Source organism: Pseudorca crassidens, chromosome 2, assembly GCF_039906515.1.
Source record: "Pseudorca crassidens isolate mPseCra1 chromosome 2, mPseCra1.hap1, whole genome shotgun sequence".
NCBI lineage: Eukaryota > Metazoa > Chordata > Mammalia > Artiodactyla > Delphinidae > Pseudorca > Pseudorca crassidens.
Genome location: NC_090297.1, coordinates 34,643,072 through 34,655,936, shown reverse-complemented (window position 1 = coordinate 34,655,936; position 12,865 = coordinate 34,643,072). Strand labels below are relative to the sequence as shown.

The 12,865-nt window shown below is 59.6% G+C and overlaps 1 protein-coding gene across 1 annotated transcript; it reads left to right on the top strand.

Annotated features, from left to right (window-relative positions):
• Positions 1 to 4,682: 4,682 nt before the first annotated feature.
• CLDN19 (claudin 19) lies at positions 4,683 to 10,061 on the top strand. Its single transcript, XM_067712123.1, has 5 exons — positions 4,683 to 5,668; positions 6,905 to 7,069; positions 7,180 to 7,264; positions 9,049 to 9,201; positions 9,927 to 10,061. The coding sequence occupies exons 1-5, from the start codon at positions 5,446 to 5,448 to the stop codon at positions 9,973 to 9,975; spliced, it is 675 nt and encodes a 224-aa protein (XP_067568224.1). The 5' UTR covers positions 4,683 to 5,445; the 3' UTR covers positions 9,976 to 10,061.
• Positions 10,062 to 12,865: the final 2,804 nt, after the last annotated feature.

Sequence of the window (12,865 nt, the reverse complement as noted above, 5' to 3'; positions counted from 1 at the left end):
GTTCGTGCCCCGATCCAGGAGGATCCCACATGCCGCGGAGCGGCTGGGCCCGTGAGCCGTGGCCACTGGGCCTGCGCGTCCAGAGCCTGTGCTCCGCAATGGGAGAGGCCATGGCAGTGAGAGGCCCGCGTACCACAAAAAAAAAAAAAAAAAAAGAAGGATTCGGCCTAGGAAATTCCCCGGCGGTCCAGTGGTTGGGACTCCATGCTTCCACTGCAGGGGGCACAGGTTTGATCCCTTCTTGGGGAACTAAGATCCTGCATGCCAAGGGGCATGGCCAAAAATAAAAATAAAATTAAAAAAAGGAAGGATTCAGCCTAAGCAGTTGGGGAAGTGGAGTCGCCCTTTCCCGTGACGGGGCAGACTGCAGGTGAGATGGTTATGGGGCGTGGAAAGCAGGGGTCTGGTTTTGCATGTGTTATGCTCAAGTTCGAGGAGCCTGTGAGACAAAAGGTTTCTGAGTTCAGGGAAAGGTGGAGGTAGGAGCCAGAACTTTGGGGGTCCCCATCAGCAGTTGGGGGGCGTTCAAAGCCAGGAGACTAAGGTCAGTGTAGACAGAGGAAGAGTCAGAAGACTGGGCCAGGCTGCAGGCAACTGGGGCTCTGGAGGCAGTGGGGTCCAACAGAGGACACGAGGACCAGCCGTGAGCAGGGGAACCAAGAGGCCTAGTCCTGGAAGCCGATGAGAGTGTTTCAGGAAGGAGGGGGTGAGCAGCGGTGTCTAATGCTGCTGAGAGGTTGAGCAAGATAGGAACTGAGAACCATCTTTTGGATTTGGTGACATGGAGATCAGGGAGAACTTTGGCAAGAGATGTTCCGGTCGACGAAAGACTGGAGTGAGTTCAAGTGAGAAGGGGAGGAGAATGAGTGGTGCTGGTGGGTATAGACAACTCTTCTCGGGAGTTTGGCTCTCCGTGGGGGGCAGGATGAGCTGGAGGGAGATGTGAAGTGAAGGAACGGTTGTTTTTTTAAGCTGGGAGTCAGTATGCTCATGGGAATGATCCCATAGGGACAGTCACGATTCCTTTAGTCATTGGTGATCCCGTGTCCTGTTTGGATGACCCACTCGCCGTATGAAGAGAGGACCACGTTAATGGAAAGAGCACGAGCTTCACCCACGTGCTGAGCTGGGCCAGACTCACTTCCGCCACTTCCAGTTGTGTGACCTCTGAGTGTGTTTCCTCACCAGTAACATGAGGTTACAGTCCTTTCCTCCCAGGATGGCTGAGAGTATCAGTGAGGGAATACTCAGAGAGAGCCTGGCACGATGCTTAGCACACAGGAGATACTCAACATCACAGAAAACTCCATCAGCCTGATTCTGGTCTTCCAGAAGTTTCCACATCAACGCAGGTGACCTTCACAGTTCAAAGTGTGCTAAACAGAGAGACAGCAGACTATCTCAGTTTAGCTCATGAAAGGCCAAACGTTTTCAAGGGCAACAGAACTGGGATAAGTGAATATAATTATGGTGGGTGAGTCCTCCCAGCAGCCGGAGGTGATGGCGGGGTCCGGGCTGAGATGCTGTGATTGCTTGGCCCGTTTGTAAAACACAGGCATGAGCAGGTCAGCCCTGGGGAAGTCTGCTTGAGGTGAAGGGAGAGCAGCCATGGGAGCATTAGAGGGGACGGGAGGCAACTCAGCAAACTCGGGGGAGATGTGGACGTGGAAGACGTCCATCTCTGGCACCCCAGGCAGCTGGCAGAGCTCTCAGCAGGGGTGCCAAAGAGAACCAGTGCTCAGGGTTGTTTGGGGAAGAGAAGAAGGCACTACCAGACAGCCACATGTGCTGCAGAGATGCCCTCACCCTGGGTTAGGCGTGGGACACAAAAATGGGGCCAGTGGTAGGGCTGGGAGATGCTTTCGGTCCTCAAGAAGGAGGCAAACGAACAGCGCACCAAGTGCTGTGAAAGGAAATATGCAAAGAGCATTACAGATCCCAGATCAGAGCAGCTGACCCTGCCGGGGCAGGCAGGGCACTGGGGCGGCCACACTGCTGGCTGCACTGCTTTCTAGCTGTGCCACCTGGACAAGTCCTCTCCATTCCGAGCCTGGGATTCCACGGGAAAGTCAGGCTCAGAGCTGGGGGGAGTTTGACCAGCACCACCTCCTGAGCCTCCACCGTTTCAGGTGGTGGCTTGCAGAGAATGTGCTGGACGGCAACCAACCGAGTCGGACCCCTGACTGGCAGTGGGCAAGGACCAGGGAGGGCGCTCCAGGGTTTCACTGGGAGGGAGGCAGAAACAGTTCATCCTCACACCCATCAGTCAGTGGTCAGCACAGATCTATCTACAAAGCACCCTCCCTGCCGGGCACTGCCAGGCAGGAAGGGGCAGCGGGTCGTCAGCCACCAGCAGTCGCCCGCACCCAGGGTGAGGGACCAAGGGGGAGACCGCCCAGGAGGCAGTCTTTTTGGAACGGAGCTTTCATTAGCCACATTCCTTCAGGCATATTATGTTTTCCAAAAGCACTTCTCGCCCATCTCGATTCACGAACTCCCTCATGACCCAGACAGATGAATGCTATTATCCCTATTTGTCAGTTTGGGAACCAGGGCCAGAGAAGCTAAGGGACTTGCCTAGCATCACACAGCTTTTCGGTGGCAGACGTGAAGCTAGAACCCCAAGCTTCTCGTAACGTAATTGAAAGCACCTTTTAAAGAGCGAAGCGTGACACCCCAGGGCGGTTTCTAGTTAGCTCTTAACGGAGGCTGGGGTGGGTCCTGAGCCTTCCTGCTCTCCCCGCATGCCTGGGAGTCGCTGGACTGCAGGGGGGCACTGGGGTGGTAGGAGTCCTGATGGAGAAGCTACACAGGGTTAGGGAACTCTACTCCAGGTGCGGGATCTGAATTCCAAAGGGCTTTGGAACATGGGTGAGGGAAGGCCATCAGGGTAGGAGGGGATGTTTTGGTAGAATGGACTCAAGACCTCAAATAACACAAGGGATAAACAGAAGAGCTTCTGTATCACTGATTCACTTTGCTGTACACCTGAAACTAACATTGTAAATCAACGACACTCCAATAAAAAAAATTTTTTTTTTTTTTAAAACAAGCACTTCTGAGGGAGATGTAAGCCTCATTCTGGATCATAAAGTGGCTCGGGTCCTCGGTGTGGCGGAGGGCTCTGGGGGTGCCCAGGGTGGAGGAGTGAGCAGGCCCTGGGGGCAGCTTCCCCTCTTTGGCTCTCAGCTCCTCATTTGTCAGCGGAGGGGCCTGCAGCCTCCGGTCTCCAGGGCTGTGTGGCTCTGACACTCTGTTTCTGTGTGGCCTTGAAGATCCCGAGGCTCAGACACCTGACTCAGGTGCTCCTCAGGACCGGAATGACCCCTGTATCCTCCTTACAGAGAGAGCCCTGCGGAAGGCTGGGAGAGGGACACCCGGCCTCCGGGAATCACTGTGCTGCGCGCCGGCCCCATGCGCGCGCCTCACACACTCTCAGACATTGGGCAGCTCCCTTGTGACTCCGCGAAGCCGACGTGCCCTTTAGGGGTGGGACGAGGCTCTACAGCCAGCTCAGCCTCGCCCCTCCCAGCGCTCCTGAGAAAGGCGGGGTGTGGGGGGGACAGATCTGATAGGAAAGCCCCCCAGCCCCTGGCTTCCTAGCTTGGGGTAGGTCACCTCTCTCAGCCTCGGCTCCTTATCCGTGGAGGGACGCCCATCGTGAGGGGGCTGCCTTGAGGATTAGACGGTTAAACGCGTAGAAATGGAGCTCCCTGCGGCCCCGGAGAGTCTCCACTCTGGGCTCCGGCTGTGTGCTCTGCTCATCCCCATCGCACAGTCTCTCACCGTCCGTGGTAGAGGAATCGGAATTCGGGACTGGCTTCTGTACCACGGATCCAGGCCCCGCTAGCTTTGGGGGACGCGCAGGCCGCCCCAGGAAGCAGGTCTGCGTGTGCACAGATCCACGTGGCTCGGCCTTCCCAGCACGGAGGGCCGGGGTGAGGAGGGTGGGAAGGGAAGGGCCGCAGTGTCGGGAACCGCAGGCCCGCCCAGCAGAGCCCGCCGCCCCCTCGAGGGCAGGCCCCTCCCACCGCTGGCCGCCGCGGGGCCGCGGGCCATACCAGGGCCCACGCGCGGGCGGGCGCACAGGGCAGCATTGTCTGCAGCGCCGGGCACCCTCTCGTTTGCATAGCCACGTGAAGAATGCGAGGGAGGGAGCGGGCGGGGCTGTCCCTGCGGAGGGGGTCTGGGTCGGCGGTGCAAGGAGGCCAGGGTCTGCGGCGGGACCCTGCCTTCCCCCAGTGCAGTCCGGCAAAGGGCGCGTGGGCTGCTGGGGGCGCCGGGGGGCTGGCGGGAGCGGGGTTGTGACATTCCCCTGTACCCACGCCTGGCGAGCCGAAGTGAACGTGAGGGGATTGCTAATGAGGTCGAGGAGAGTTAAACATTCCCCTGCTGCAGGGGGCTGAGCTGGGACGGGAGAGAGGAGGGGAGGTGGGGCGCTCGGAGGGGGCAGCCTGAACCCCGGGAATGTGCAGAGGCCACTGCTCCCCCCCAGGCTGTTCTGGAGCTGGGGGCTCAGGGGCCTGTGCCTCAGGCCCCAGCAGGAGCTGCTAAGCCAGCCAGCAAGGGGATTAAAGGGGCTGAACAGTCTGCCTTCCTTCAGGCTGATCCCAGAAGGTTGGTGCTGTCTCCCACCTCCCTGCCAGGCTCCTTGCTGGCTGGTGGCCAGCCCTGTCCCAGCCTTCATGGGGTCCCTCTTCTGCCCCCCTCAGATCTCAAACAGATCCCACGCTGAGTCTGGCCTCTGCTGTTTCTGATACACATGGGCCCCAGGTACCAAGGACCCCCACTCCCCAACACCCCTCCCCAGCCCAGTCTCTCCATAGCTGACCTCAGAACCCACTCCAAAAAGTTCTCCCCAGTGTCTAACCCTAGTCTTACCTCCTGCAAACTGGAATTCCATTTTCTTTCTGTCCTGCGGTCAGAGGACAGAAAACCCCAAGGGTCACATCAGCAGTGCAAGGGCAAAGTCCACCATCTCAGTGCTGGTGTCTGGGATAGGAATTAGGAGAATTTTAGGGCACTCTTATCAGGCTCCTAAAGGGGTTTCCCTAGGGGAAAGGCCCTGCGAGCCAGCTGGGGGTCACTCCTCCCAGCCCCTCCCTTCTCCATCCCTGGGGAGGGGCACCACCTTGGCCACGCCCCACCCCCCACCCCCCGGGGGGCTGGGCAGGAGCTTTGCTGGGGACCTTGCCCTGGCTTAGGTGGCGGCTGTGGGCGGGCCCCTGGCCTTTCCAGCTCAGGCCTCCCCCAGCATTCTAGAGCCTGAAGCCACTGCCTTTGCTGCTGCCACTGCAGGGCTGTCACCTCTCCTTCTCAGCCTCTGACCACTTGCTGCACCCCACCCCCAACCCAGCTGCTCCTGTCACCTGGCCATGACCTCGGCCCCCCCAGGGACCCTGGCCCAGCCCTGAGCCCTGGAACCCCTATCCCCTCCCCTGGGCCATGGCCAACTCAGGTCTTCAGCTCCTGGGCTACTTCCTGGCCCTGGGTGGCTGGGTGGGCATCATTGCCAGCACAGCGCTCCCGCAGTGGAAGCAGTCCTCCTACGCAGGCGATGCCATCATCACCGCCGTGGGCCTCTACGAAGGGCTCTGGATGTCCTGCGCCTCCCAGAGCACCGGTCAGGTGCAGTGCAAGCTCTATGACTCGCTGCTTGCCCTGGAAGGTAGGCCTCATGCCCACTGGGATGGGGAGGTGGATATGGGGCTGGGAGGTCCGGAGCAAGCTTTCCCACGGTCTGCTGTTGGCACTGGGCTGCCCTCTCCAGCCTCTGCCTCCCGTGCACTCATGAAGATCCAGGCCAGCCTGGCCCTCCTGGGGGCAGGGGCTCTAGGTTCCAGCAGCCATGGGTCCACATGCCAGCTCTTCCACTGTAACCTTGAAGGAGTCACTGACCCTCTCTGTCCTCCTCTGGAAAGGGGACTAGGACTTTCACAGGACTCTGGGTCAGAGGAGATGAGTGCCCGGCACTCAGAGGCTCTAAGTCAAGACCCTTCCCTCCATTTCTCTCCACACTCTGCAGATACACTGTGCACACACACCTACTTGCCAGTCCTGCCGTGTAGACAAGTATGCCGGCACCCGGGTACACCTACCCACACGCACAGACACACAGCCACACACGTGCACATGCAGGTCCGCACCCAGGCGCTTGGGCACACGGGTGGCTCTCCTCCCCCTGCGGTGTAGGGGTTGAGCCTGACAAGCTGACTCGTAAACAGGCGCCACTGCAGCTCTACCCCTGGCTGGGGGCCGACCCGCCTGCCCTCCGCCCCGGGGCCGCACAGGCCTGAGCTGGGCTGCTGTCACACGGCCCCCACCACTCCGGACCAGGCAGGTCATCTGGCCTCCCTCAGGGACCCAGATCCCCTGAGCTGCCCCCCAGGCCCGGGACTGACGCCGGCAGCAGGCATACAGCTACCATGGGCGACTCAAAGGGCACAGGGGAAGGTAACTCGAGTCGGAATGGACAATGGGGGAGGCATCCCTGTCCAAGGGCCAACCTGGGCTGAGCTGGGCCTCAGACACCCTGGGTCCTCTTTCTGGTGAATCTGAAAGGCCTGAGGAGAAACTGCCCCCCGCTGCCTGGGAGGGGTGGGCCCCAAAGGGAGGCGCCTGGCCGGAAAGCAGCTGATGGGAGAACTCATACCACCCTGTCACCACACACGACCTGGAAGAGCCTGCCAGGGAGAGCGAACGGTGGGGTTAAATGGTGAGGCTCAGCCTCCACACTCTGCCCTCACACCCTGTAGTCACCTGAGCCCTCAGGATCCCGTCACACCTGCCGCAGGTAGTAGCCCAGGAGGAGCGTCCTGCTCTAGCTCCCGCCCCTCCCATCTTGGGCTCCTCCCACCCGCCCACTTCTCCCGCCCCCCCGCTCAGTCCCTCCCACCCCAACCAGGTCACATCCAGTCAGCGCGAGCCCTGATGGTGGTGGCCGTGCTCCTGGGCTTCGTGGCCATGGTCCTCAGTGTCATCGGTATGAAGTGCACCCGGGTCGGAGACAGCAACCCCATCGCCAAGGGCCGAGTGGCCATCGCTGGGGGTGCCCTATTCCTCCTGGCGGGTGAGTGCCTGGCTCCTCCTCCATCCTCTTGACCGTGGCAGGTAGCCCCATCCTGGGGGGCCCTCTGGAGGCCAGAGCAGAGCTGAGACCCCCCCCCACCCTGTCCTTAGGCCTCTGCACTTTGACGGCCGTCTCGTGGTATGCCACACTGGTGACCCAGGAGTTCTTCAACCCCAGCACACCCGTCAACGCCAGGTGAGCACCAGGGCATGGCTTGGGCCAGGGAACAGGCTGGGCCTCCCACTCCACCTCCTCTGGGACCACTGGCCTTTGTCCAGCAGGGCACTTGGAGGGGGAAACAGGGGATGGACGAGCCCCAGGTGCTGTTACTGAGAAGCTCTCTGGAGTGGGGAGCAGCTGTGGCTGGGCCCTGAATGCCACCCCAGTGGCTAAATGCCGTGGCTCTGGATTTAAATCCCAGCTCTGCACGGGCTGCCTGTGTGACTGGCAAGTTCCTTAACCTTTCTGTGCCTGGTTTCCTCCCCTGTAAAAGGCAGCTAGGACCAAGGACGGAGCTCAGTGTGGTTGTGAGGGTTCTGTGAGATGGTGCAGGTAAGGGACTTAGCACAGTGCCTGGGCTGTTATTTCTGTAGGAGGCACAGTGACTTTGGGCCGGAGAGATGAGGCTGGAAAAGTCCTAAGGGCAGATGGCAGAGGGCCTTGCAGCCATAGGAAGGTTTTTTTCCGTGTCCTGGTATGGAAGGCAGGACAGTCCCTCTGGCTGTGGTGTGCAGAATGGTGGGGAGGGAGCAAGGCCAGTAAGGTGCTGATGAAAAGGTCTGGAGCAGAGGGCTTGGGGCCAGGGGCTAGCAGTGGAGAGTAGGCCCAGAGATATTTACGAGCTAGAGTGGTCAGGACTTATAAGGCCAGGGTATGGGGGCCGAATAGGGAGCTCTGTGAAGGACCTGGCCCCTCCCTTACCTCTGTGGGGAGCAGAGAATGGGATAGTCTCAACCCCAAACATCCCAACAGGCCTTGGGCCCTGGGGTGGAAGGAGAATGAGAAAAGAGATGCCTGGGTTGTTGCAGTCAGGAGGGCTCCCTGGAGGAGGCAGCAGAGTGGAGAGGGGGAGGAAATGAAGACTTCAGGAGTGAGGTTCATTCCCTGGGGCTGGTAGCTCTAGCCATGAAAACCTGCCAAGCAAGAGGTAGCTCTGCTCAGAGATACCTGGGGAGCAAGCTGGTGCTTGCTCCTGTCCCTTCAACACTCCGCAAGCCTGCCTGAGTTGCAGGTCCTGTGCTGGGCCCTGGGGACATGGATGAATCCGGTGCTGTCTGCCCTCAAGTTGCTCCCCAGGGAGCCAGACAAACAAGGAACTGAACAGCCACCCAGTGAGAGTCAGCGCCAGGCGGCGAGCGGAGGGGGGTCAGGGGAAGCCTTCGGAGAAGGTGGCATCTGAACTGGGCCCTGGAGGCGGAGCACCGGAGGCGAGACGCTCCGGCAGGGGGCGCCTCGTGCAAAGGCACAGAGGTGGGGAGACCCGAATGCTGCAGAGGGGCCGCTGGGCTGGCCCGCTGGGCTTGTGGGTGGAAAGGCCGGAGTGCCAGGTGGAGTCGGCGGAGGAGTCTGGCCTTCTCCAGAGGGTGGCGGGAGCCCGGCGGCGAGTTCCGTGGGCCAGACCGTGACCGAGAGAGGTGGCAGGACTGCCCCGCCCCTCCTCTCCCCGACGGGCCTGGCGGGCCCCCCCACGCCCCCTCATCTGGCCGGAGGAGGAAAGGGGCTCGAGGCTGCGCGGAGCAGCCCAGCCTGAGCTGGGTCGCACCGGGTGGTGTTGATGTGCTGGGGCAGGGGCGGGAGGAAAGATGAGCGCTCATCCCAACTTAGCGGGCGAGTCCGAGGACGCTTGTGAGGCCCCAGCCTCAGCTCCCCACGTCCAGCCCGCCCTCTGCTCTGCCAGGGCGGAGGCCGGGAGCCCCCGGGGGAGGACGGGGCGGGGCGGAGGCGCAGGCACACCTGATGGCGTCCTCCACCCCTTGCAGGTACGAGTTTGGTCCAGCCCTGTTTCTGGGCTGGGCCGCCGCCGGCCTGGCCATGCTGGGCGGCTCCTTCCTCTGCTGCACGTGCCAGGAGCCCGAGAGATCCAACAGCAGCCCGCAGCCCTACCGGCCCGGCCCCTCGGCGGCTGCCCGAGAGTATGTCTGAGCCCCGCGCAGCATCCGCCGGCCCCTGCCAGCACCCCGGGCGGGGCCAGGAGGGCGCAGGGTGTCCCCCCAGCTCGGTTAGGTTCTGAGCAACTTGTCCCCAACCCAGGCACCCACCCTGTGCTCTGAGACTCAGACCCAGACACTCAGAGAGAGGTGGGAGGCAGGCCCCAGCCCTCAGGCGCACACGCACGGCCGGCACAGGTGCAAGCACGGCACGGACCTGTCCACACCCCGGCCAGCTGCAGTCCCTTTCACGACCACTTATTTACTCACTGACAGGCTATGTGAGTGTCTTCTCTGTGCTGGGCCTCGAGGACACAGCAGTAAAGACAAGCTGGGTGCCCAGTGCCCTGGGGTGACCAGAGCCCATCGCCTCCCCCGGCCCATGGGCTCCTCACAGCAACCCCACGGAGGCAGTGCCGGGGGACCAATGTCCCCCACTTACACACGGGGAAACAGGTTCAGAGAGACCAGGAGGCCTGGCCCTGCTGCCTCTGAATTCAGGTTTCGCAGTATGCCTAGTGCTGCATGGACATCCACACAGATGGCTAAGCCAGGCCATGTCACCCCTGCCCCAGAAATGGGCCGCGGCAGGGCTGCTGTGAGCCGCACTGGCCAGTCCCTGGGTCCGTGCCTGAACCCCATAGCCCCTGCCACCCCCCACTGCCTGCTGCTCCCCCCGCTAACCAGCTCTCCTCTCTTTTGACTTTCAGACCAGTTGTTAAATTGTCTGCCTCCACCAAGGGCCCCCTGGGTGTGTAATGTCCAGGTTCCCCAGCCTGGCTCTGTCCCACTGCCACACCTAGACCGGGTGCTTGGTATCTTTTGGAAAGAAAAGTGAACATCCAGCCCTGAGTGTGGTGTCATTTGATCTGTCCCTGGTATGATGAGGGTGGGGCCTGGCTCAGAGAGGTCAGAGCTGGTCCCTGGGGTCCTTGGGCACAAAGAGAGGGAGACAGATCCAGTGTGGGTTACACAGCGCATCCAAGCTGATCCTCCCTAGCTGTCCTTGGGTTGGCACCACGACCTCCTTGATTGGAGACCCCCAGTCAAGGGAAAATTAACCCAGATCAGCCCCTGCCCTCATGCTCAGGCCTCTTCCATCCCAGACATCCTCCCGGGACCCTGAGTCTCTCTCTGGCCTCTGCCCTCTGTCTCTCCTGACTGGAAAGAGCTGGCCACAGCTCTTGGAAAGAACTGTCCCTTGCCTTCCCATGCCCTCAGCCAGCTCTGTCCTGGCTTCCTCCACCACCTGTCCTGGGACGTCTCCCACCAAGTCACCAGATCCTAAGGACGCAGCTCAGCCTTCTCCCCTGACGTGCCTCTGAGAGGTGGTCAGACAAGATGACCATCGCGCATGCACTCTCCAGGAGAAGGTAGGGGTGGGAGGGGAGAAGCAGATGGCAGAGCTGCTGTGGGATCGTCCACAGGCGCCCCAGCGTGGCAGCGGCTGCACGTACACAGGGGCATCTCAGGGGCGTCTCAGGGGTGGGCCCCCGAGCCCTGGCCCCCAGAACTGTGAGCGAGAACTACAGAAGAGTGTCTCTGGGTGCCTGACGCTATAAAGCAGCGGCTCTTGGCGCGCACATTCGAGTCACCTGGGGAGCTGATGCCTAGCTCACCCCCCACCCCAGGTGTCCCAACCTAATGGGACTGAGGTGGACCTGGGCATCTGAGGTCAGCAGCACTGAGGGTACTTCTGTGAGGCCTGAAGTTTGGGGCTGGGGGGGCCACATTTCTTGCCCCTCTGAGGGGGTCTCATGTCCAAGAAGAGGCGGGACAGACGAGAGGAAGCCCGTTTCCCTCTGCCTTTCCTGGGACCAGGCCGTTTCATGAGATCCACACACCCTCTCAAGAAATAAACCCCTTTTGGCTGAAACAATTGTGCGTTTGATTTCTGTCACACACAGCCAGAAGAGCCCCGACTAATGCCAAATTTGGAACCTAGAAAATGAGCGTCGCAGTGAGGGCTCCTGTTCCAGGTGTCGCTGAGCAGGTGGGGTGTGGAGCCCAGAGGCTGGTCTCTCTGTCCCAGGCGGGGGATTCGGACGCCCTCACTATCTGGTCAGGAAGCAGTTGGCTGGGAAACCACGTGTCATCTCTTGCGGTTCAGGGACCACCAGAGGCTTGGGACTTGGTAGGAAAATGTCGGGATAGAGTGTGCTGGCTGCTTCAGAGATAGGCTGTGAGAGAGACAAGCTCTGGGCCAGTGGGCAGCATGAAGGCAGGGTGGAAACAAGCTTCCGTGTGATCCTTCGTGAAGAGAAAACTGTTGTGGCTATAGCCAGAGATTGGAGAGCTGGAGAGTCAGCTGACCACTCACAACCCAATCAGTACACTGATTAACAACGGAGTGGGGTCCTGGCAATGGGAGGATGCCTGGGAAAAGTTTAGAGTTTGCAGCTAGAGGAGTTTGGGAGGCCTGATCCCCTCCCCCATGCCCCCAGTCTCTCCTCTTTCAAATGTCTACATCACGGTCACCTCGGCTGCCAACCTGTGACAGGGCGAACTGTCCAGCTTTCCTGTTTCCTGTCCCAGCCTCAAGGCTAGAGGGCTGAGAGGAGACCCAGGAAGGTGGGTCAAAGGGCATGATCCTAAAGCTTGCGCTGTTGTTTATTAGCAGAGTTCCTCCAAGAATGAAATTGGCAAGCCATAAAAGACGGTTTGGGGAGGGATATACCTGTGCCCTCAGCCCCGAAGGAAAGCCCAAGTACCGTGGCAACAGGTGTTCAGCTAAGGGGAGTGAACTGGGAGCTGGAGCAGCTGACCAGTGCACTCATCTATTGCCTGAACCTGAGAATATGGATAGGAACTGAGTATCAGATGATGTCAAGAAATTATGGTTAATTTTGGGTTATATGTATTGTTTATTTTATGTGATAACGACACTGTGGTTATTATTTTTTTAAGCCTTGTCTGTCAGAGGTGCACACTGAAACAATATAATGGCTGGATTTGCTTTAAAATATTCTAGGAATAGAAAAGTCAGGGGCAGGTGAATTTATAAAATAAGATTGGTAAATGCCAGTGGTACTTAGGGGTTCACTCTGCTCTTCTGCACGCATGTGTGCGTGTGTGTGCGCAAATGAAAAAAAATCTAAAGGTTAAAAATACGTCTAAGTTTGGGCTTCCCTGGTGGCTCAGTGGTTGAGAGTCTGACTGCCGATGCAGGGGACACAGGTTCGTGCCCTGGTCCGGGAGGATCCCACATGCCGCAGAGCGGCGAGGCCCATGAGCCATGGCCGTTGAGCCTGCGCGTCCGGAGCCTGTGCCCCGCAACGGGAGAGGCCACAACAGTGAGAGGTCCGCGTACCGCAAAACAAACAAACAAACAAAAATACGTCTAAGTTTTACTGGTTGTATAATTTAGTATCCTCCCTGCTGACCACTGGAATAAAGGTGATGAATAGAGACTCTTGCTACTCAGAGCACAGCTCTCCAACCACAGGATTCGCATCCCCTGGAAACTTGTTAGAAATACAGAATCTCAGGCCCCACCCCAGACTAGGTGAAACAGATTCAGCATTTTAAGGAGACCTCCAGGTGACTCCTACACATACTGAGGTTTGGGCTAGGGAGAGCTGTGTGTTGCTTCTCCTTTTCTAGATTTCAACTGAGAATTGCAACTGAGCTACCATTGAATACTGGATGT

Bases quoted from the DNA above. Each gene is read 5' to 3' on its own strand.
- CLDN19 (XM_067712123.1), top strand. From the start codon at position 5,446: ATGGCCAACTCAGGTCTTCAGCTCCTGGGCTACTTCCTGGCCCTGGGT. The intron at 7,070-7,179 runs GTGAGTGCCTGG...CCCTGTCCTTAG, and splicing joins TGCCCTATTCCTCCTGGCGG to GCCTCTGCACTTTGACGGCC. The intron at 7,265-9,048 runs GTGAGCACCAGG...CACCCCTTGCAG, and splicing joins AGCACACCCGTCAACGCCAG to GTACGAGTTTGGTCCAGCCC.